A 24,966-nucleotide genomic window follows, 5' to 3' on the forward strand; every position below is an offset into this window, starting at 1 on the left:
TGGAACACCCTGTTAAGAATCTCAGCGACTGCAGTCAGTGCCCGATCTCTTGGCAAGCAACGCTGCTTCTCCCAGTTCCCAGCTGCACGGCATCTAATTCGCAAATACACCATCTTGCATTAAACGGAAAACAAGCAGCCCGGGAAGGAAGCAAACGGTCTAACTCTGCACACACGTTTCAGAGGGATTTGTGCTTCCAAGGCCCTCTACTGGTCCCGTGCGGCCCGAGAACCGGATTTCTGCTTGGAGCCTCTAAGTTGCCGAGCTCAGAGTCAATTAACCCGAGGAGGCGCGATCAGGCCGGGCTTTGTCAATATGAAACATCAACTAAAAACTGGAAGAGCTCGGGTTTTTAAAGGAAGATAACTGCTTATTCTTTTCACTGGAAACCTGGTTAAAAGAAATTAAAGCCTCTCCTTTTCAAGGTAGCTAAGATTAGAGGGCTCGGTTTCCGTTTTCTGTGTTTCTATGGGCCGAATGCCCAGGCGGGTCAGCGAGTTTCGGTGTGTGGAATGACGAATTCCTCTCGCCTGAGTTCTAAAATGATAACTTAGCTCGCTGCTGCAGCTGCGAACGCCTGGCGCCAAGCGGCCCCGCGCGGGGGTGGCGGGAGGAGAGGCGCAGGCGGAGGCCGGGGGAGGGGGGGGGAACTTCGCGAGTGGCCCCTTTAAGAGCTTCACTGACTCAGCTCAGCTCCCCCTCAGGTCGCGTTTTTTATGAATGAAAAACGTCCTTACATTCATTATATAAACAAGCCGGTGCTGATTGGTCAATGGCGCCCAGTGCATAAATTATGTAAAACAGACCTCTGAGGGCGGTGAGAGAGGCCGACCGTTAGCCAATGGGCGCCGCAGTTGGTGGGGCGGCCCAGCTGGATTTGCCTGAAGACAGGGTAAACAAGAGGTGATGGGCAGCCGGGGGTACGACCGGGAACCAATGAGGACGTGTCTGCTCTGGGCCACGAGCCAATGGCGGCGGGCGGAGCCGGCGGGGGCCGGGCCAGTGCTGCAGCCGGTTGCAGGGCGGCGCAGAGTCCGGAGGCCGGCGCGCGGAGCGGTCCTCAACCCCGATCGCTGCGGCCCAGCCCGCCACCGAGGCGCGCAGGCGGGCGCGCGGAGTGGCCGCTCAGGTGCGGGCCGGTTCCGAGTCCTCCGTCGGGTGTGCCTGGGGTGACTCCCGGAGCTAGCCGCCCCCTCCCCCCCCCAGGCCCGGTTCGGTTCGGTTCCTGGGAGGCATCGGGCGGGGGCGGCTAGCGGTTCCGGAGCGAGCGGAGAGCCGGTTTCCGTACGTCGTGGAGGAGGCACCCGGGATGCTGGAGCGGGTGCAGGGAGCGGGGTGCGGGGCGCAGGCTGCGGGAACGTGGTGCAAGAACGGGGTGCGGGGCGCCGAGTTGTGGGCCCCCGAGGGCCCTGGGAGGCTCGCGAGAAGAAACGCTCCGCGACTCTTAGGTGGGAGGGGGGCGGGCAGCAGTTTTAGGGGTGTCGCTCCAGAACCCCGAGAGTTAAATGACACCGACGTGTGCTGCCTGCGGATGCAGGATCGGTCCGAACTTCTGTGGGCCTGGCAAGTTAGAGAATGGGCAGCGGGCCCCCAGCCCCCCACTCCCTCCTCTGCGGGCTGAGGGTGCCTGGGGCCGCCTGAGCTGCGGCCTGGAGGGCAGAGAAGCGGTGCGGAGCCAGTCGAGAGATGCTGGAGCCTCGTGCAGGATTCGGGGACTGGCTTGCATTGGGGTGGTGCGGGGGGGGGGCGGTTCAGCGGAGTGGGGGTTGAGTAGGGGGGCGACGAAAGAAGGCGTGTGGGGTCGGGAGTAAATTAGAGGCGACTGGTATCGCCCAGCGCCGCACCTCGTTTTCTGAATGTGGGTGACTTTTATGAATGAAGCAGGTTTCTTTCGTGGACTCGGAGCTCGCTGAGGTGTTTTTTTTTTTCTCTCCCTTTTTTTGTGAATGAAGCAGTGAGCTTTTTTTTCCCTAAGACGCTGGGGTGAGGGGCCTGCGTCGGAGGCTAGGCGTGCGTTGGGAGTGGGGGCGGGGGCGCAGCTGAAGGAGTTTTCATGAATGGGAAGGCTGGGAATTGGGTGGAAGTGTGTCTTGTTTTGTGAATGGGGCCCGGCGCGAGGGATCCAGTTACAGCCTCTACCTGCGGTGGCGGCCGCGGCTTGTTCTCCCATTCATAAAACCAGGCCCGCTGCGCGCCACGGGGAGGGGCCTCGATCGGGTCGCTGCGCTGAGTTAAAGTTTTCCTGGGGGCGCCCGGATTTTTTTTTGGGCGGGGGGAGCGACGACGACACAAAGGAAGTGGTTTAAAACTCCAGGATGAACTGGAGCGCCTTCCCTGCAGGCTTTTAAAAGATACTTTGAACACAATGTTTCCAGCCCTTGAACTCTAAGGGCTACTTAGAAGATCCTCGGTGCTGCTTTTGGATTCTCTTAGGGCAGCTTCTTTTACTAATTTTTTTTCAAAAGATATTTTTGCGCATCATGAGATTCTAAAAATATTTTACCCTCCAGTTTCCTACACGTTTTCCTCTTACCCACAACAGACATTTAAGAATTTCTGAGGCCACAATTTAATCAGATAGGTTTTTAAATACAACACAGAATTCTTTCATGCTTCTCGACTCTACTAAGGTTTTTCAGATTTGGGTACTAGAGAGAGGCCTCATTCTGAACGCTGTTTGCACTGTGTGGAGGGCGAGCTGGCAGGGCTGTTTTTCTAGGAAGTTGTGAACTCTCTTTCCTTTGACTTTGAAAATATCTGATTACTTGGGCCAAGAACTGGCTGCGAAGGGTTTTCTCTCATCCTGCTCGCTTATGAAAATTTGATATGGTGTTCACAGCATGAGAAACAAGTCAGATGGAAAGGATACTGTGAAAAAAGTTGCCTAGTTTGTGTACAAGTTAAAAGAAATGGCTATTTAGGGCTTTCTGTTATTCAGAACCGGGGTGAGTGAATTATCATGCCCCCCCCCCATTGCTTTGACCTGAGTTTTTAGTTGGAAAATCAGGTGTTTAAGAAAGGTGATCTCTTTCTAAATTTGCTGATAAGCCCCTCCCACGTTAGAAAAGTGTCTTCTTTTGTTGTCCAATTCTTACCAGTGTTTTACTGTTTTTGTTGGGAAATTTGATTTCACTGCTCAGTAAAGGGCATTTTCTTTCCATGGATCTTTTTGCTTTGAAAGTTGTTTTTTTTTTTTTTTTGGAGTTGGGGGTATGCTTTGATAGAGCTGCATAAATATATAAAGTGAAATTGAGTTTCCTTTATCTCTTAAAGATGTTTCATTCTTCTACAAGTTTAGTCTATGGCAGATAATTTTTGTAAGTTGCCATGGAGATGTTTATGTCATTTCAGGTATACACACCTGTTTGGACAGAAGGTTTAGGTTTTAAATAAAGAATTGTGTGTGAAGAAAGTATACTTTTGATCAGTTTGTTCCTGGAACTGTACCTAGTGTTTTTACCAGAGACCTACAAATAGACCTACAAAATGCTTTGAAAAAAACACATGTATCTTAGTTTCTTAATTGCCAATAATTTGGAATACTTAACCCAGTTTCTCTAGTTCTTGTTACTGCACTATCAAAAACTTAATTATCTTAAAAAAAATAAGTTAACAAGTTGAGGTGTTTAGTTGGTTGCTTGGTTTTGGTTTATGTGGCAGACAGGCAATTTTTTTTTCTCTTTCTTTTTTCCGTCATTACTGGGGATTGAACCTAGGACCTTGTGCATGCAGCTGGTTAAGTGTTCTACCATGGACAACACCCCCCTGATGATCGCATAAATGGATTTGTCCCCAAGTGCCTAGTGAGCTTTGAAAACTTATCTTGAAAGTTTACACCTTGAGTAGGCTTTGGGGACGCAGAGATAGGACCGACTACACAGGCAAGAAGGAAAGACTACACCCCCCCCACCCACGACACTTTAAATCTCCCAAATTCATGTTACAGGAGGATCTCTATACTCCCTCCCACATACCCCAGAAACTACTCAATGCTGAAGCCTTTCACCGTGGTACCAGAGACTTTGGAAGCACCATGGATGGGTTTTGTGATCAACAAGTCCCTTTTATGGTCCCAGGGGTGAGTTGGCGTCTCTGCTGTTTTGTCCCTGAGCTCTTTGGTGTGGAGGAGCGGGTGGAACCCCCTCTGCACCCCTTTTCCTGCACTTGAGTCTTCATTTGTCGACCTCTTTCAGAAATCTCGCTCAGAGGACTGTCGAGGGCGACCTGTGACGGACAGAAAGAGGAAGTTTTTGGATACGGATCTGGCTCACGATTCTGAAGGTAGTGGAGATTTCCCTGTGCCGCAGCCTCAGACTGCTCAGATCACCAGTGCGCAGCCTCCCATGCTCCTCCTAAGCACAAGAAATAACCTCATTCTGAATCCTTTTTTTCTTTTTTTTAATTGCAGAGTTGTTTCAGGATCTTAGTCAACTTCAAGAGGCTTGGTTAGCTGAAGGCAAGTTTCTTGACTGTGCTGTTCTTTATGTGAAACATTCCACTGTGCCTTTCCATGCAGTACAAAGATCTAAAACAGAGGTCTCTTTTCCAGCTCAAGTTCCTGATGATGAACAATTTGTCCCAGATTTCCAGTCTGATAACTGTAAGTTCTTTTCTGTTGCTGGCAACACTTGTTCTGAAATTGTTTGGTCTTGGATCTTTCCCTGTAGAATGCGTTCTTTAGCGATAGCCAGAGGATTTTGGGCGGTGGTATACCTGTATTTTAATCATTTCAGGCTCTTTTGGAGATAAGATTTACTCAAGATAATTTTAATAAAACTGCTTTTTACCTTAAAAACTTGAACTCCAGAATGTTAAGCTAGTTTTCCATCTGTGTGGCTCAGAGGTTAAGAGCACTGCCTGCCCTTCCTGAGGTCCTGAGTTCAATTCCCAGCCACCACATGGTGGCTGTAACGAGAATTTCACCATATATGATCGTGTGTCAAACATCTTTTTGTCTTCCAAGATTTATCTGGGCGCGAGAGGTGTGTGTATTATGCGTGTTAGTACTTGCAGGGACCAGAAGGGGGTGTCAAATCCCCAAGAACTAGAGTTAACAGGTGGTTGTGATCTACCTTTTGTGGGTGCTGGGAACTCTGGAAGAGCAGCAAGTGCTCTCAACTGCTGAGCCATTTCTCCAGCCCCTAGTGTCTATTGATCATACGGTTTTTTCAAATTCTTTTTTTTTGTCTATTTGTTTTATAAATTTATTTCTTGGGATGAGGATGTAGCTCACTCGTATGCCTGGCGTGTATAGGGTTCCAAGCCCAGTCGCTAGCATTGCTAAAACAGAGCTATACTTAAGGCGAAGACACTTTTCTTCCTTTGAAAAGTACAGCACATGTTTAATGGAAAATTCCTATTGATTGTGGGTCCACCTAACATGGCAATTTTGCTTCTAAGCCAGTGAAGAAGGGTGGTCACAGAAGGCTTTGATTTGCGCTTGTCATGTGGTTGTTATGACCTCACTGTTGAGAAGAGTAAAGCCCTTTTTTCCTCATGGTCTCTGAGTGTTCGTTCCTTAAAATAATCGATGCAGGGTTCCACAATGGCTGCTGATGCTGGCAGCGCATAGTTGGCTTTGCCCTGCTCTTTCTGGGCTGCCCTCAACGCATTTGGGGGCTTTATGGTCCAGGCAGAGCTACCAAGGACAAAGCTGGCTGATGAAATTGGAGCAGCACCAGGCTGCTCTAGAGAGCATTAGTCACTGGCGAATGAGCAGGTTTAAGAGCGGGCTGGAGAACGCTGCCTCTCTTGAGAGTTGCATCATAGAGAGAAATTCATGTCTCTTAGTCATGCTTTATAATAGCAAGCACCTGAGCCAGACTGGGATTTTTTTTTTTTTTTTTTTTTTTTGGTTTTTCGACACAGGGTTTCTCTGTGGCTTTGGAGCCTGTCCTGGAACTAGCTCTGTAGACCAGGCTGGTCTTGAACTCACAGAGATCCGCCTGCCTCTGCCCCCCAAGTGCTGGGATTAAAGGCGTGCGCCACCATCGCCCGGCTCAGACTGGTATTTGAGTTCTCATTTTGCACCAGCAGATTCTTCCCAGCTTTTGTTTTACCTCTGGGGCGTACGTGTGCATAAGTGTGTAAAAATGCCACTCGGAGAGCGAGTATCTGGGTCTGCCTAAAAGTGGGGTGTCCTAAATCTATTAGATAAAAGCGCAGAGGTACCAGCTAAGCATTCTGTAATGATAGGCCTCGTGTTCAAGGCAGAATGCCATGAAACTTGAAGAGGGAATAGGCTGCAGCCCGGGGATGAATCGCTAGCAGCTACCTTAGCTTTGTCACGGCTTGCTGTGGAGATCGGCTGTACAAAAGGAAATGCTTATTATTGCTCTTTGATTGCTTTCAAGCGGTTGGGGAACTTGCCATTGAAAGGCTAAGTAGAGATAACCGGAGGGGGCTGTGTGTGTGTGTGTGTGTGTGTGTGTGTGTGTGTGTGTGTGTGTGGTGAGGGGGAGTGTTTTCGAGCAGAGAGATAGAATCTACTCAATCTTGTTTCTGTCTTGAAAGTTGGCCCAGCCTTTGCAGTTCCTACCCCCGGTAGGCTGCAGTTGGCTTGGGAGGTGGCTCTCATGGCAGAGGTTCTTTGAACATTACAGTTTGTTTCTCTGTAACCCGCGCCCCCCCCCCCCAGAGTTAAGAGGGAGGTGAGACAGCTGACCTCAGATTGATTGCATGCTCTGTGCCTGGTCTTGGGGTGGGGGATGGGGGTGACGGTGACGGCAGCAGGGCAGAGTTCCTCTGCAGAGATTCTTATCTGTGGGAGTAGTCTTGAGCAAAGAAATCGATAAATGTGTCTTGGTGCTCTAGAAATGATCCTTGCTCGGCAGATGGAATGCGCTGGGTTCTTTAATTAAAATACCATACCTGAAGTGCAGGTACTTTGGGGGCTGCCCCTGCCTACCAGATATAATGGTTATTTGTTGTTGTGACTTTTGTCTGTTTGCTTTTGGTCATAACTGCTTACGGTTGAGCTTGTCTGTATTTTAAGGATAACGTAGATGGTCAAGTAGCCTAAATAAGCCTCGTAATAATCTCGTCCCGACTCTTTCTGAGGTAGAGCTTGGGGAAAGGTGGAATCAAATAGACTGACCTGTCCGGAGTGTTGAGGCAAGAGCCCCCCCATTATGGCTTTGGGAGCCTGGAACTCTTCGTTCATGCAGGTTGCTGTGTTCGATCAGGCTCAGACTGGCAAGGGATCCCCAGGGGAGCTGGTGGAGCCCTTCTATCAAACTGCATACCTTGCTTCCCTGTGAGCACTTGCCATAGCCTTGTGTTAAAGATCACACAACTGTCTTTTGAAAGGATTATGTGAAAAACATGTTTGTTGTTGTTTATTTATTTTAAAAACAGTAGAGGCCCAGTTTCTAAGAGAGATTTGGGTATCTTGTTTGTAGACATCTACCTGTGAAGGTGATTTAAAGAAATGGACCCACTGTGAGATTAACGGCTTACTCCATCTGTCTCACGGATACACACTCCTGCGCTCGGACTCGGCTTTCTTACAGTGGCTGGAGGATAGTGTGTGGGTTGGTTCTCTTTCCACCCTGCGTGTGGGTAATCAGGCTCGGTGATAAGCACTTTTATTCTCTCAGCCATCTTGCTAGCTCCTGGTTGGAAATTTTAAAAATTACAATCAAGAGAACAGAAAGTGCATCCTCTATAGCAGAGGCTCTCAACCTTCCTAACACTGTGACCCTTTAATACAGCTCCTCATTCTGTGGGGACCCCAGCCATAGAATTACTCCCATTGATGCCTCGTGACTCTAATTTTGCTGCGGTTATGAATTATAATGGTAAATATGTGGTATGCAGGATAGCATATGTACCCCCCCCCCCCAGGGATTGAGACCCACAGGTTGAGGACTGCTGCTCTAGAGCCTAGGGGCCCTGCGGGTGTGCCACCCCCCCCCCCCCCCCAAATAATCCCTTGGTGTTAGGAAGTGACTTGAAGATCCAAGCTTATTTGAGCTGGAAATCTCTTGTAGAGAAAGTCTGAGAAAACCAACATGGAGTTTGGATGCAATCAGGAAGAATTCAGTGAAATAAACAGTACCAGTTTTTAATCCTCAAGGAAAGCTGCAGTCCTGTTGCCAGCCTGCCTGGGTGGATCAGACTCGTGATTTTCAGACAGGCGTTAGGGCGATAGCTGGCCATCCTGTCAGCACCTCAGAGAATGCTGTTACGCAAGTTAGGGCATAGACATTTTCCATTTAGGACTTGGAAGAGATATAAAGCAAAAACATTGTTACAACTGGCATAGTTCCTTAAAGATGCATTACTGTAAAGAGAGGTCTAAAACTGTATGCCTTGCATAGTGTGTGTGTGTGTGTGTGTGTGTGAGAGAGAGAGAGAGAGAGAGAGAGAGAGAGAGAGAGAGAGAGTGTCACAGACCACTTGTTACACAAACCATGGGCTCCAGGGTCTCTCTACCCATTTCCCACGTCTTTTCACAGAGTTAAGTCTGAGGCACAGTTAAGATCGGGACTCCAGAGTACTTTGGGACTTTGATGTGGAAATGAGGAAGCTGTATAGGTTCATTTCTCTGAGCTGACTTCCTGGGTACTAATGAGTGTTTTTTAAATGCAGGTTTCAATTCTGATTTATTTTAAACGTCTCATTTGTTTCAGGGGTGGCATTGTGAGTAATTACCAGTATCTTGAGTAATGGAAATAGTTAATGCAGAGGGGGATGATGAATCTCTTCGTAGAGTCATAGCTCTGTACCACATACAATTTACAAAATTGGCTTAAAATCTGAATGACCCCATCTTCCCCTTGAAATTCTCTTTAAAAAATCTTTATTTCAATAATAATAATAAAAATAAAAATAATAAAGGAATGACTGCAGGAAATACAAGTAATTTCCCAAGGACCAGCTAATTAACTGTTAAAATCAGCTTTTCCTAAGTTCAGTGGGACACAGGGTTAATGGTTGTGTTTAACCCTGAAGCCACAAACACCAGGCACAGTAGTGACACTGGGGCCCTTCTGAGAACACGGTTGTAGCGGTGGGTTGTGGGGAGGGGGCGCTGGCTGGCAGCCCTTGCTCTTTGGAACGAGACCACCCTAGTAAAAGGATCCTAGATTGGTTGTTGGAAGAAAGAGAACTTAGGTGGCTGAGGAAGAGGAGGTTTGGCTGTTCGGGGCTGTTGGGGGGTGTTAGTACTGAAAGAAGGGAGAGAACAGAGAAGAAAGCAGAGGAACAATGTGGAGGAGAGATGATTCGGCCCAGGACTTTACTTTCGGAGACCTTGCTAGCTAGTCCATGATTAGTGCCCGTTCCTGGTCTCATAGCCTCTAGCGTCCTGAGAACTGTTAGTGACCTAAGACCATTGGCCTAAACGAAAGCCATATGGTCAAGTTAGGCATGTTTAAAACAGTGGTGGTTCTCTTTTACTCTTGTCCAGGAGAGCCTGGAAGCCTCTCCAGTCCTTTGTATTTGGTGAAAAAAGCCTTGAGTAGGGAAATGAATCTGTCTGCCAGGCAGATCAGTTGTGTGGGTGCCAGAAGGAACAAAATCCTGGCATCCATCACGAACTCACCATTTAGCCCCTGCTCTCCAGCATCCTTGGGTCTTATGAGACAAAGATACGGGAGCTGAAAAGCTGAGTCTCTCTGCCCTTTCTTCTGTCTTATCGAATCATTATTGTGTTCCCAGCCGCAGAAAAGAATATTCCTGGGAGTGAGGCAGGTTGGGGTGTGTGAGACAGGCGACTGCTGCGTTTCTTGGGTTTAAATGGTGGGAAGAAGCAGCCTCACTGACTTCCCCCTCTTGGGCGGGCACTGCCCTTGAGCAGCTTGGGCCCCATCTGTCCCCTGGCACTCAGTGCTTCTCCATTTGGAATCCGGGGAGCTCAGAGTCTCGTCATGTTGCGGCTCCCAGCTTTTGGATGTATGCCAGGTATGCTGATGCCACTACCGGATTAGGTTGGTTTTTAAAAAATTCATTTTGTGAACTCATCAAGCTCAGTTAACAGGGGGCTCCGGTCGTCAGTTCCCGCCATTGTCCCTCCTCTAGGCTTCTTTTAAAAGAACAGCAAGACTGTAGACTCCTGGTGTGGGCATGGTGCGTGAGTGTGTGTGGGCATAAGTCCATTTGGGGGTCGGGTACATGAGGTAACCGTGGACTTGGTGCTCAGGCCTTCCTGGGAGAATACCCCCCCCCCCAAAAAAAAGACCCTGCCCAGCAGACAACTGAGGCTCCCTCAGCTCTGAAAGGGGAGGTTAGAGGATTGCAGCGGGGTAGAGGATCTCAGAGCAGGCAGACATCTGGGCCAGGAGTCCCACACTTACCTCCCAAACAGCAAGGCGTTGTGTGGGAATTTGATACTGAGAAAGGTCTCAGAAGTGGGGACGGGCAGTGAGAAGCAGTGAGCATGAGACACTTGAACATAAGTCTGCTATGAAGAAAGCGGCCTGAGAGTTCAAAATGATCTCCTTCCATCATTTTCCTGAAGAAGTCTACTTCTCCTTGAAATCAAGTTGGGTTGGCAGACAGGTTCCTTCCATTCACCCTCAGGGTAATCACTGAGTGTTTAGAGGAATCAAAAGGGAGGGAGTAAAAAAAAAAGTCCCCTAAAGACACCAAACCAGTTTTTAGCCTTGTACCCTCTGAAGTCTTGAGAGATTTTATCCTCCCATTCCAGATCTGCTCAGTCTTCTGTTTTGCTGCCTGGACATCCAGGAGGGTGTGCTAAACCCTTCAGGGGCCACTCAGAAGCCAAGAAATTGTTGAAATTCCTAATGTCTCCCAAGTCCCTCTGCCCTGGGGAGCAATGGGGCGTCTTGTGTTAGCTACCAGGGAAAAAGATGTCTGGCAGGGCAAGCTCTCGAGAGAGAGAGAGGAGAGAGAGAGGAGAGAGAGAGAGAGAGAGAGAGAGAGGGAGAGAGAGAGAGAGAGAGAGAGAGGGAGAGAGAGAGAGAGAGAGAGAGAGAGAGCTGCCCCTTAATATAATTAGGGCAGTAGAAACCGGTATTCTCCCCTGGAAGCTACAGCGATTGTAATCCTGCTATTCCTTTACCCCTTTGCCTGGTATAGCTGGTCTTCCGAACCTCATCTCTTTGCTCAGCCTTGCAGATTTCAGCAGTAATCCTAGCCATTTGGGTCCTAGGGAGAGTGCAGACCCAGCCAGCGCCCCCTACTGTGCCTGAATTTCTTATATAAACACATCGCACTGGGCGAGCAAGCTTCTCTGTGGCGACAGCTGAGCCCTGGGCACTAGTAGTAGGTCTGTCCCAGCTAGCTGCAGACTCCCCCTCTTGCATGAATGGAGCATTCCAAATTGGTTGTGAATGGAGGGCGGGGCCCACTGGCAGACTTTTTCAATGAATAACCAGACCCCATTGTGCAGCCTGTGGAAAAACAACCAACTCCAACAACGCTGCGACTGTTAGAAATATGCCCGTGATTGGCAGCTTGGAGAACCTCCAGAATTAGTTTCCTTTGGCCTGCTAACTGCTCCCTGCTCTCCAAGCCTGAGCTTAATGGGGTATGAGTTTTCTTTTAAGGGCTGTCTTTTAACTCTCTCGCTACCAGGCCGCTGTTCTGGGCTGAGAGGGTGAGTTACAGAGGATCTGAGGAGCATCGAGTCCTCCCTCCTTGCTCTGCCTTCCGTTTTCTAGGGCAGTAGTCTAAAGTGGTGGAGACCAGGGCAGGCTACTTTCTCCAGAGAGACCTGGTGTGAGGATGTCAGCCCTTCACTTCCTCTGTGCCTATGCAACTTCTCTCCCGAAGATGGCTGCCCCTCTCCCAAACTCAGCCCTTTTTTCCAGGTCTGCAGGATCAATATTTGCAAGGCCAAGGAGGACGTTTCTTGTTTTTAGGCTTTCATAGGGGCCAATAAAACAGTATTCTCTCTACCCCTTGGCCTCTCTTTTGTTAATTTTCGTCTAGGCTCAGAAAGCGGCACTTTAAAATGGTGTTTCCCAAACTTCAGGATTTAGTTACAAGCCACCCCTCACTGTGGCTTTGCCACTTCCTGAACACCAATGAAAGGGTTGGTCCTCTCCAATTAAATACCCGGGGAGTACCAAAAAGAACTCTGCCTTGGAACAACTCCAGAGCCAGAGGAACCTCCTCATGCAGGAAGTGCTTGGATTTAGGGGTACCCAGCTCAGTAGAATACACCCTTCAGTATCCTCCAGCATCTTGGCTAACAGCCAGCTCCTCCAGCGAGCTGGGCTAGGTCAGCACTGAATGACACAGTTAAAGGGCAAAGCTTAACCAGTAACGGTGGATGTCGTTTCAGCAGGATTTTAAAATTTGTCTTTCGTCCTCATGACCAAAATAAAGTTGTTTATGTTTTGTCAAAAGGACTTTTTATCCCGAATATTTCTCTGGCAGTAGACCTTGCAAGGGTGCCTCCCCCTAACCCCACCCCTCTTCCTAGGAGAATAGACCTTGGTAGACTGTCCTTTGCCAGAGTTAACCTGTCTAGAGGTGGCTCTAGGTGTCTGCTATCGGGAGGCTGGTGATGTCCCCCACTCCCACCCTGGGCACGCACTCACTGCCCCCTCCAGGCTGAGGACATCTGCATTTCAGCTGCAGGTCTGGAAATGGTCTGAAGAGCAATTCCCAAGAGTCACGTGTATATACCGGAGGGGGCGGTTGGGTAAAGAGTCCTTCTGTCCCGCCAGCCAGCTCCCAAATAATGGCATGGATTGTTCCTAGCTAGCTCCTAAAATGAAGTTAACCCATTTATGTTAATCTGTTCTGTCAAGTGGCATTACTTCTCTTCCATCTTGTTCCTCTCATTTCCTCTCCTTGTGTCGGGCGACTTCTCCTTCTTCCCAGAGTCCTCTCTTTCTGGAAGTCCCACCTAACCACTTCCTGCCTAGCATTTGGCCACTCAGTTCTTTATTAAATGAACCAGAAGGTGCCTTGGCAAAGGCATATCTTCGTAGTGTAAACAAATACTCTACAGCATGGGTGTCTCTTGTACACAGCCACCCACCCATAGTGAAGGCCAGATTCTGGAGCCTGCCCAGATTTCCTAATCTGAATCTTAATGGGAAACACTTGAATAGAGACAATCACCCTGTGTCACCTAAATACCCTGACATTTTCCGATTGTCCTCGGGTCCTTTGTCATCCCTTTCCTGCCTCAGCAGCCATAGAATTTTACTTCTGTGAAGATGCTGAGCATCCTTATTTTTATGAATATTAATCTTAATCCCTACTTCCCATTTTCCATTCCTGTTCACATTGAGAAATCCTTTAGTCTCCAAGTGCTTCCAACAGTGGAAAAGTCCTGTAGTGTTTTTTGGTACATTCCTCAGGCATGGACCCATGCTCTGCAAGGTCAGAGGAACCTGGTCATGTACTCAGCACAGGAGCGGGGTACCTTCTGTTCTTGCCCCACCCAACCTCCCAGTGCTGGTCTCCAAACAGTAGGAAGTAACTCTACATAGGCTCCCAAAGCCTGTGTTCCAATGATGACCTTAGGAAAAAAAGTGAATCTGGGCTGTTTCTTTTCTTCTGTTCGCTCTTTTGTATGCATGTAGTGACGTGTTCGTTGGTGGCCTAGGTTGAGCAGCTGCTTCTGTTCCTCCAGGGAAATCTGCATATGTTGGAGGAGCGGGGCCCAGCATAGGTGCCCAGATGCCCTGCCTGTAGGGAAAGGTGGCAGGTGACACAAAGAAATAGCTCTAGGGAGAGGCCACTTTGCTAAAGTTTGGACTTCCTCCTGTCAAACTAGAAAGGCGAATTTTAAATGCAAAGCTGAAGACTTGTACAGGCCTTAATGCATTTCAGATGCTTCTAATGTTCCTTTTGTTTTTGTTTGTTTTATTGAGACAGGGTCTCTCTACATAGCCTGGTTTTAATATTCCTAAAGTTTCCTCTATGTCAGTTTAGATGAGAGAAAGTTATCGAGACAGTGATGCTTAAGGTCAAGCTAAAGGTTCACTTTGAGCACCCCCTCCCCCAGCTCCACTGCCTCACAATAATCCTCTGTGACTAACTTCACAGCCAGGCTTGCCGTGGTCAGTGCGGCCATGCTGCTGTCTCCCACCCGGCCACCCTAGAGCCTGGAGCGCAGACACTCTTCCGGCCTCTTTTTCTGTTGTATCTCATACTGGCAGAGGTTGGATATTAATGTCCTAGGCATGGTGGCTGAAGGGAAGTAGTAAAACAGTCTGCAGGGCACTCAGATCAAACCGATCAGTTACATCGTAACTCTGCAAAGACTCTAACTGGGTGACTGGGCTGTTTTTGGTCCAGAAGCTTGCCTTGGCTTTCCTTGGAGTTGGCTCTGTGCAGGTGGGCAAGCCCTTTCCTTGACAATTAAAGCCCTCTGGGGTGTGTGTGTGTATACGTACATATATATGTATGTATGTGTATATGTATATAAACATAGAGACCAAAAGAAGCATGGGATCCCCTGGAGCTAAAGGGACAAGAGGCCGTGAGCTGCCTGACTTAGGTGCTGGGAACCACTTTTAGATTATTTGGAAGAGCAGCAGGCACTCAGCCTCTGAGCCTTCTCTCCAGCCCCCAGAGTAAGAGACCCATAGCATGATCCCCTCAGTCTAGGTCTGTGTTCTACTCCGTTTCCTCCCTTCAGTTCTAACCTTTGGACTTGAGGTCCCCAGAGTTCCTCTCTTAGAATGCCAAAGCGCCAGGCTTGCCTTTTTGACATACATAGACACATCCTTTGAAGGGCAGGTACCGCACAGCTCTGGGCTGCTTTGAGAGCGATGCTGAAGTGTGGTGACGAAGGGAAGAATCTGAAACTAATACACCTGGGTTCAAAAAAAAAAAAGTGCTATCATTGGCTTTGGCAGCTGTAGTCCTTGTCACCCAGTTTCCTTCCTTATTTGATAACCGGTTTTCTGTTTGTAATTATAAGTGATGCAATTTGATATAGAGCCAGAGGCAGCTGTTCAGAGTTAGACTAGTAGACAATTCGTAGCTTGAGGTCTGAGTCAAGAGGTGTCTGATCTGGTACCTATGCCTACAGTGGGCTCCTCTCACTCCTGAGACCAACTTTGCAACTTTGGGAAGAGGAGGGGACTGTCGGCAGAATTTTCTGTCCCACCTGCCAACTCCCAAATAACCATACAGAGGCTTGAATCTTGTTAAACTAATAACTCTTACAACTTAAATTAACCCACATTTCTCATCTGCGTTCTACCATGTGCTCGGTACCTTTCCTCAGTAAGGCAGGCTCATCTTGCTTCTCCCCGAGTCTCCTAATAACCCTCTTCCTTTTATCCCCAAGCTCTCTCCCTGTCCGCAAGTCCTGCCTAACCTCTTCCTGCCTAGCCATTGGCCACTTAGCCCTTTAATAAGAGCAACACATCTATCTGCACAGTGTACAAAAGATGATTCACAACAGGGGACTTTGGTTAATCTTTCCATTTGAACTAGGCTTTCTTTGAAAGCCACCATCATTGTTGTTAGTACTGATAGAGTCAAAGAAAGGATAAAGCCAGTGTTTCCAGATCCATGGCAACCTCTAATAGATGACCACAGACAAGCCTGGCCAGTTTTTCTGCTGTACCCAATGAACCCAGAGTCTCACATATGCCAGTCAAGTCCTGTATCACTGAGCTGTAGCTTAGCCAACACTGCGAGATTTTTTGTTTTTTTCCTCAAATGGAGCAGTCTCCAGGCTGCTCTAGAAGTAAGAAACTCAAGCAATCCTCCTGTCCCAACGTCCTTGATAGTGGTACAACAGGTATATGCCACCACGCCCTTCCCTTTGAAGAGCTTTGAATAAAGGTCTGAAATAGGCCAGCCTGTGTGTCTGTAGGTACAACCCACTGACTCCCTTGGTGGCAGCTGCCAGTCTCATGTTGCAGATGAGGTAGGGAGCTTTGAGGACCATTGTTGTTCTTCCCAGCGAGGCTTTTCCTCTCTGTGTGATCCTCAGAACACCAAAGAGTTATTATGTCCTTGGCCTTGCTAGGAAGTCTTTCCTGGAGCCACCACAGTTTCCTTGGTCTGTCGTACTCTCCCTTCTGATGGGTCGCACATCACACAGAAGTCTCCTAAATTTACTTTCACGGGCAGCTTTAATTTTTTTACCTTCTGGGTTTGATGATTTAATTATGGGATGTCAAGTGCTTTCCAGCCAGCATTAGTGAGCTGAACCTACCAGGAACAAACCTCTAAACTGCTCCCCCCCCCCCCCCGTTTATATCTCGTTAAGAGCTAAAATAAACATTATAGTTCCTAGAATGTACCAGCACACATCTAAAGCCCCTGTCATGTCAATGTCCCTGCCCATAAAGAAATTGAAATTGCCTTGGGACTGTAAAGCCCCATTTTCATCTTACCCTGCTTTGGTCATAGCCGGATCTGTTGTTCTGGAAGCTAAATGGCACTCTAACCCAGAGCCCCCAAGGCTGGCATCACCCCATGTGCTAAGATACCCTCAAAACTAGACAAGTGTTCTCTGTTGAATCTGTCTCGTGCCTCTTGCTATTGTCATACTTCCGGGAGCAGTAAGATGATAAAGTAGTATAACATGACTTCCACACAAGCTGAAGTTAGAAATGTTGTCCCCAGCCCAGGTGCGCCCTTGTCAGGGAAGACTAACTCCATACCCTCTAGCATGTCCCCAGAGGAAGCATGCCCTGCAAAGCCCAACAGTGTGCAGGCCACAGCTTAGCACCTGCTGTGTTGGTGCCTGGAGTCCACTACCTAAATCTAAGCTGATCAGAGATAGACAGACCTCAAGAGGAAGGTTTACACAGCGTGGTGTCTTTGTCTTCCCCTATCTGTGGTTTCAGTTGACTATTGAACAGAGTGGAGTAAAGCCAATGAACTGTTAATTCCTGTGTCTTGGGAGAGAGACCCTACCCAGGCAGCTTCATGGAACTGTCAAAATTTCAGAGTTCAGTTCTTTGATCAGCTCAATTTCCTTCTTCAGAATTCTAAGTCTTGCATGTGGAGACCCTGGGTGTCCATTTTCAGAACTCGAAGCCAGTCTTCCACTGTCCTGACAACTGTGTATCTCTGCCATCCCACTTAGATCAGAGTAGATGCCCCCGTCCCCACATCCCCACAGAGTCTTTCAAGGTGCCTAGCATTTTTAGGTAGTTCATCACTAACAAGATCCCTGGGCTTATACCCCAAAAGTAGTGCCCCCAAAGGTTCTGGTCAGTTGGTTCCTGCTGTAGCAAGATCCGCCTCTGCTGCTTTTGGTTATTTCCCACAGCTTGACATCCAGCTAGCTTGATTTTCAAAACTGTGACCCTCATTCTTCAGTGGGTCCTATGCCCGCATAGCCTAGGCCCTTTTTGTTCCCTTTTCCCATAGTCCATGTTGTGGCTTTACATTTAAAGCCCTGCTAACTTTTTTTAATTAATTTTCTTCTCTCATATATTACATCCTGACAGCGATCTCTTTTCACTCCTCCCAGTCCCTTCCCTCACTTCCTCCCTCCCCCAGATTCACTTCTCTGTCAAAGCCTTTCTTTAGGTGATTCTATTACCTTGTTTCTAGGTCTGATTGTGCTGACTGCAGCAGAGAGACCTGACTCCCGAAGTCAAATGTTCCGGGAGCCAGCTTTATTGGTTCCTCCTTCAGCCGTTAAGTTAGTTATTGTACAGAGGGTGGTGCTGGCTGTATGACAAGGTCTTCTGTAGGTGTTCATTGATGAATTCTGCTTTTTCCTAAACCCTCGTACCAGGGTGACAGCCTGTGATCCTCGCTGAAATGACATGCAAGACAAATAACCCATCTGGCCATGGTGGCAGATACCCGTCATCTCAGCATTGAGGGGGCAAATGCAGGAGGATCCCAGAAAATTTGAGGCCAGCCTTGTCTGTATAAAGAATTGAAAGCCAACCAAGGCTACATAGTGAGACTATTTGGGAAGGAGAGGAAAATGGAGAGGGAGAGAAGCATGTAGAGAATATGGATATCCAGTAATAAGCAATGCTAAACCCCCTCATACCACCACGGTTGATCACCAGTCTAAGTTCCTGAATAATACTGCAAATCTGAGGCAGCCTTCCCCAGTGCACACAAATCGCCAGGTCTGTCCCAGAGCAGAATCTAGGCTCTTCTTCTTGTAAGACTTTTACCTCGGACAAATCTGTCCGTCCTTGTAGTTTAAGACTGCACACTGAACCTCCCTGAAACTTCAGCCCCTATGTGACATATACCCACCTCGGTGCTGACTGTACCAGGGGATCGTTCTGTCTCCTATTGTATGGCGAGCCTTGGTGCCATACCAGGGTCCTACTGCCATCCCGTGTTTCCTCCGTTGTAAGTATTTCCTAAGCTGGCATGCGTATTTTTTTGCTTTGAGGGTGTGTGAGGCAGACTCTCACATCGTAGAACTGCCTGGCCGGGAACTCACTGTACAGCCCTGGCTGGCCCCAGTTTGCACTTTAACGTTCTTGCCTTAGCCTCCCTCATGCTGGAGTTACAGGTATAAACCACCATGCTCAGCTCAGCATACTTCTGTTTCTGTTTTTGCTTTATTTATTTATTTGTTTACTTATTTATTTGGTTTTTTGACTGTGGAACAACCCTAGCTGTCCTGGAACTTGCTTTGTGGATGCACAGAGGTCCACCTGCCTCTACCTCTTGATTGCTGGGATTAAAGGCCTGTGCCACCACCATCTGGCCATCCATCGTTTTAAAATCCAGTTTAGATCTTTGGCTTTATATCTTTTTCTGATTCCCCCAGCCTGTTGCATTAGGGTGGGCTAACCAGAGTCCTCAGAAATGCTTCAGCCCAAAGCTCCTCCTCTTTGCTCTTCTCCTGGTCCTGGCCCTGTTCAGACTTTATGGGCAGAAGTGGGGAGTCAAGGCAGCTACTTGGAAGGAGATTGAATAGGAGACCTTCAAGGGGGAGATTTAAAATTTTCAGTCTTTTTAATTGTCACAGGCTGTTGATGGCTGCTTCGTGCTCCCTTGAGGACTGTGGGCATGAATCTAATGGGTTGTCCAGCTGGTCTGGTGATAGTGAAAGTCTGTTTTGTGTATATATATATTCAAAAGGGGAGGAAATTCTCTCTGTTCCCTGCCCCCAAGAGTGCTTGAGGTTCTGAGTGGGACATATGCTTTAGTTCCTGCTCTGTGTGGTTCCATATGTGGATGAAATTACGGATAGGTTTTATTTCAGTCATTCTGTACCCTGCAGCAGGGCAGCCGAGAGTAGTGGTGACAGTGGCCATTTGCTTCTTGCCCTCTCGAGGAGGTTTTTTCTTCTTTTTTCTAAGTGGGTCAGAGCCAACAAAATATTTGAGAAGCACGGTCTTAAGCATTAAGGTGCACACAGCATTTGTTCTCAGATCCCCGAGGTTATCTTCTGCTTTTGGTTTGGTAACAGGCCAAGGTTGGCTTTCTTCATATGTAAATGCATGGGCTTCAAGGTTTTTGATGTGTCTCCCACCGCCACCCCCACTCCCGCCCTGTGCAGGTTCAGGTGTGAATATGTGTGTGTGCAGGTGTGCGGGCCCACGCATACAGTGGTGAGAAAGAGTTCGGCGGGAGCTGTCTTTCCTTATTTATTTATTTTTCTCGAGACAGGGTCTCTCACTGAAGAAGCTGGACCTCATCAACTGGCTAGAGCTGGGATTGCAGGTGGGTACTGCCACGCCTGGCCTTCTGAGTGGGTGCTGGGGATCTGAACTCAGGTCCTCGCTGGTACAGCAAGCATTGTACCTAATGAGCCTTCTCCCTGTCTCCAGGTTCAAAGTTCTTAACTTTTGACCTGTCAGTCGACCGCAGATGAAAGATCCATTCTGTCCCCTTCTTTGAAAACAGATCATTAGATTTATACGTTTGTTCCATTGCATGTTCTTCTCTCTCTTTTCTCACTGAATCATCTAGAAGAAGGCTGAAAAAACTGCCATTTCACCTCCAAATACCGTGGTGTACATTTCCAAAAGTTGGGGCAGTTCTTCCCTATAGTCTAAGGAAAGTAATGTCCTATTCTGAACTCTCCAGCTGTCCCCAAGGATTTTTCTTATGGTTAATATTGACATTGCTTTTGATTTAGAATTGAGTCATTTGTGTGTGTGCTTCATATGACTATTTAATCTATCACACTCTCCCCAATTCATTTATTTATCTATTTTGTTCTGGGGCCCGGGGTCTCAGCATCCCAGTCTGGTCCTCCCTACTCCGCCCATAGTTTCCCTCCTAACACCGCATTTTTTAGAGACAGGGTCTGGCTATGTACCCCAGGCTGGCCTCAAGTTCATGATCCTGCTCTCTCCCTAGCTCCAGGGTTGCGGGTGTGGGCCACCTCAGAGGGTTTTCAGTTGCTTTCTAGTTGCTGACCCACTTTGAGGGTCTATTTAAAAAGAATGTGTAGACGTGAGAACAGCTTGTGAAGATGCTGGTCTCGGAAATCTCCTACCCTGTTGAGCCTTTCGCTTCGCACTCGGCGTTATCGTGTTGAGCTTAAAAGAATAGCATCTGATGTCGAGAAGCCTTTTATCAGAAAGAGCTTGCGCGTGCTTGAGGAGAGATCTTTGGGGAAACTCGCCGCAGATTTTAGCACAAGGCCGAGGGCATTGCTCAGTTTGCTGTGCAGGCATGGGACCTGAGTTCAAATCTCCAGCACCCAAGCGAAGCTGGGTGTGACTGTGCGTGCCTGGAACCCCGGTGCTGAGGGGCTGGAGACGGGGTAACTGGGACTTGCTGACTGCCAGTCTAGGTCCAGATTCAATGAGAGAGCCTGTCTCGAAGGAATAAGGCAGAGAATAACAGAGCAGAATCCCCAGTATCCATCTCTAGCTTCCCCACGGGTGATGCTGAGTGTACGCATGCAGAGGGACCACACATACATAATAAATCAAATACATTTTTAAGTATTTAGCACAGCTCATCTAATAATTGGTTTCACTATATTAAATTTGAGAGTTCTCATAGAGGTTAGCTGTTTTAGCTGTGAACATGGTGCGGTTCCCTGTATTTCTTTCATTTCCACTCTTGGAACTTGTGCCTCCTAATTATAGTTGGTAATGTTCCTGGCTTTTAATTTTTGAGACAGTTATCAGACAGAGTGGCCCCTCAGCCCCGCTGCACATCTGAGCATGCCTCTTATTGGGCTTGGGAAATCTTAGATCCCTCCTTTTCCAAATATCCCCTTCAGTGATAAAGTCTGTCTCCTTAGCTCCTCTCCCAGAGCAGGGTGTTGCCTGCGTCTCCACCATTCCCTGGTGCTGCTGCAGCCAACGCAGAGTGTGTAGAGGTGATGACGGTGACATCACGGGTGGCTGCTGCACTCAGGGCGCCACAGCGGCTTTGGATATCCGCCTAAGATGTGCATGAGATCCAGCCAGTCAGTAATTCTGGCTCACCAGCCCTCACTGCCCGCTGAGAGTCTGTGGGCAGTGGTGACTGTGGACGTGGGGGAGATGGGATACCTTCTTGCAGGTATACCTACTGTAGCTTACAACCCCTCACCAGAAGCACTAATGGATTCAGTGGATTATTATAAAAACAGAACATGAGGGTATAAGAGGGACGTGTTATGGGAGTGGTCTGGGGTAGTGGGAGGAGGTGGGGGCAGTTAACGTTGGGTATGATCAAGATGCCTTGTATGTATGTATGAAATCGTCAGAAAGTGTGTGTCTGTCTGTCTGTGTGTAAAATGCCTGAGACAAATTTCCAGTCTTCTTATTCCTAAGTGGAGAAGTCTCTGCCCTTTCTGATAATACAGCTGAGAAGCAAGCCACCTCCTAACTCCTTATGATAGCTCTGTGACCTGTGTCTCCTTTCAGACATTGAGCACCGCAGGTTAGGTTGGTCTCTTAAAAGGTTTTGTATGTAAATTGATACAGGGTGACTCCCTGTATCAGTGCCTTGCTTGTTTTGTTTAGCATATCTGTGAGGTCCATCTCTGAATAAATGTGATTTACTCAATTCTAACATCTGCACGGGGCTGAGGTTTTGTTCAGTGTAACATAGAACTGATGTCTTAACAAAGCTTTTCAGTCCATGATACATCCTTCCGTTTATTGTCTTTAATTTTTGCTAATGCTTTATAGGAATCTTTTATTAGGTTGTTTTAGGTCATTGTTATTTTTGTTGCTATTAAAATTTTCATTGCATTTTAATTGTTTGAGGGGGTATTAGGATTCAGGCATTATACTAGCCTGTCACCTGACAGGATGTACTCAGGGAGTACCCTGGCCAGCCCAGGGTCCTATAGGCCTGCTACGTTACTCTGTATGCACAAAAGGCCTCTTTTTAAGAGACAGGCTCAGCCCATTCCCACTCTTTGCTGCTGTTCTGAAGAGGTAGGCATGAGTCTGTCTGTCCTGTTCTGTGCGCCCCCCTCCTTCCCTTCCCCCTTTCCTTTCCCTTTCTTCAATATACTCCCCACTTAAGCTCTGTCTGCATGGCATATTTGTCTTTTGCCCTCCGTGGGGCCTCTTGGCTCCTTCCTGCCAAAATCCCTCTTGTGCATAAACATTACAGGTGGCACATGCCACAACATACATGTGGCCATCACGTGGCAACTTTTGGAAATTAGGTCTCTCCTATCAGATGGCTCTTGGATCAAATTGAGTTTTTTGAGCTTGTTGGCAGGTACTCACTGATCCTCTTCACTGGCCCTAAATGTACTTGACTTTTAATAAATTTATTCATTTTTATGTATGTTTTTGTAAGTGGGATTTTCTGTCCTGCCAGTCAGCTCCCAAATAACCACACAGAAACTTATTAAATTGAAAATGCTTGGCCAGTAGCTTATGCTTATTACTAGCTAGCTCTTACATCTTAAGTTAATTCATATTTCTTATGTATGTTTAACCACATGGCTCAGAACCTTTCCTCATATGGGATGCTCATCCTCTTGCTTCTCGAGATTCCACCCTTCTTCGTTCCTCCACTCTCCCTGTCTGCAGGTCCCAGCTAACCTCTCCCTGCCTAGGGATTGGCTGTTTAGCTCTTTATTAAACCAATGATAGCAACACATCTTCAGGGTGTACAGAAAGACTATTCCTGCATGTTTTGACTGCATGTATGTATGAGTACCATCCATTGGTGTCTTTGGAGGTCAGTAGAGGGTATTGGATCCCAGAAATTGGAGTTACAGAAGCTTGTGAACCACCATGTGGGTGCTGGAAATCAGACCCAAGTCCTCTGCAAGAGGACCATGTGCTCTTAACAAAGGAATCGCCTCTCTTCCTCTCCAGCCCTGTAAATATATTTTCTTATTTCATATTGCCTTGGTTACCAGTTGTAGATAGTTCTTTTTTATATGGACTTTGTAACAAATGACAATGCCAGATGAGCCTATTCATTTTTATTTTTTGTGAGAGTATTTATGTTTTCTTTGTACCCATCCAGCCCATCTGAAGAATGGCGGTTCAGTTTTTTCTGATCCCTCTGTGTGTATGGTTTTGGTTGTTTTCCTTTCCTCCATTGTTGAGGACCAGCTAGTTTGTGGATTGCTCCTGTGCCCCACATGAGGAGTTTTCTAGTCTGATAGGATAAAAAGCTATGGGGTTGAGTTGGATAGATAAACACAGTATCTAAATTTAAAATGGCATTATAGTGGGCTCTGAGACAGTGCTGTGCTTGGTAATATATGCCTAGATGTGGGCTTAATTAAATGTTTCTGTCTTAATTTTTTTTTTAATCTGTATTTGGGCCTATAGAGTTATGGTCAAATAGGAACCTGGAGAGGACTCAATGTTCTTGCCGCAGAGGTGGTTTAAGAGAGGACAGGACAGGATACAGGTCTTCTGATGTGTTGGCAGCTGTCTGAACAAGCAGAAGGCTTTGGCCAACTGGACTGTAGATGGGAGAATGAGACCTTGTAGGTGGAACATGCGAACAGAAGGCATGGATTGCAAAGCATGAAGACTGTAGGCGTGGGGAAGATTAGCAGCCAGTGGGAGTGAAGGAGGATCCCGGACATCTGTGTGGTAGAGGAGGGCAAGGTGTCTGTTCCTGGGTGGAGTGGGTGCCAGGTGTGCCCCGTCTGGAAAATGCATGGTAAACATGAGGCCACCGCCACCTGATTTGGCCAAAAGAATTTTTTATGCGTTTTCTGATTGGACTTTCTTTCCCATCTCTTAAGCTACTTTTTAAAACTGCCTCCCGGAAATAGGATCTTGCTTTGCAGCCCATGGTAACCTTGAGTTTATCTTGTAGCCTCTGAGTACAGGGACTTTAGCCACCTCCCACCATGCCTGCAATCCATGGCTGGCTTTCTTTACCATCTTTGTAGGTTTTTGTTTTGGAGACATGGTTTCCTATGGCCCTGGGCTGGTCTCAAAGCTGCTCTGAGGATGGCTTTGAACTCCTGCTCCTCCTGCTTCTACCTCCCAGGTTCTGGTACTACACACCTGAGCCACTATCCCCAGCTCCATCTACTCTTCTAACTAGACATTTTTTCTCTGATTACCTCTGGGAGACTATAATAAGATACCTAAGAACTGCTTGGACAGAAATCCTGGCAACATACTAGCTGAGAGACCGTAGCCAGCTCCTTTTTTCCCCCTCTATCTGTAAATGGCAAAAGTGCAAATAATGTTTCCATTAGGTTGGAAAGACTTTATGGAATAAAGTAAACCATGGCATCTGGCACGTAGGGAGTGCGAAGGGGGGCGGGTGTCTGCCTAGTTGCCTCTTTTGCGATCTGTCTCCTTTGTTCTTTTCCAGAATTATTGGTTCTTGTCCATTTTCCTTTGTTCGGGAGTACTTTTGGGAGTGGGGAGGTGGCTCAGCAGCTAAGAGCATTTGCTGACCAAGCATGAGGATCCTAAGTTCAAACTTCCAGCACCCAGGTCAAAAAACAAGTGTGACTGCGCGTGCCTATAACCTCAAATGCTGAGGGAATGGGGACAGGAGAGTGAAAGCCAGGTGTGACTATGGGTGTGCCTGGAACCCCAGTGTCGTGTATTGTGCAGTGGGGTGGGGCGGAGGTTAGAGACAGGAGAATTGCTGGGGCTTACTGCCTAGCTCTAGCCACTCTGACGATCCTGTCTCAGAGAACCTCAGAGAAATAAGATTGAGCAGGATACCTTAATGCCC

General features: G+C 47.6%; 1 protein-coding gene across 4 annotated transcripts in view; it reads left to right on the forward strand.

Annotated features, from left to right (window-relative positions):
• The first annotated feature begins 1,010 nt into the window (after positions 1-1,010).
• Etv5 (ETS variant transcription factor 5) overlaps positions 1,011-24,966 on the forward strand; it is a 64,110-nt gene continuing 40,154 nt past the window's right edge. The window contains exons 1-6 of one of the 4 annotated variants that reach the window (XM_075967935.1): positions 1,011-1,129; positions 3,947-4,078; positions 4,194-4,281; positions 4,409-4,456; positions 4,550-4,600; positions 19,498-19,551. In XM_075967935.1, the coding sequence (XP_075824050.1) occupies positions 4,034-4,078; positions 4,194-4,281; positions 4,409-4,456; positions 4,550-4,600; positions 19,498-19,551 (286 nt within the window). In that variant the 5' untranslated portion in view covers positions 1,011-1,129; positions 3,947-4,033. Of the gene's footprint in view, positions 1,285-3,946; positions 4,079-4,193; positions 4,282-4,408; positions 4,457-4,549; positions 4,601-19,497; positions 19,552-24,966 lie in introns of all 4 variants that reach the window. The other 3 variants (XM_075967953.1, XM_075967942.1, XM_075967949.1) reach the window with 3 other exon arrangements.

Source organism: Microtus pennsylvanicus, chromosome 1 (assembly GCF_037038515.1).
Source record: "Microtus pennsylvanicus isolate mMicPen1 chromosome 1, mMicPen1.hap1, whole genome shotgun sequence".
Lineage (NCBI taxonomy): Eukaryota > Metazoa > Chordata > Mammalia > Rodentia > Cricetidae > Microtus > Microtus pennsylvanicus.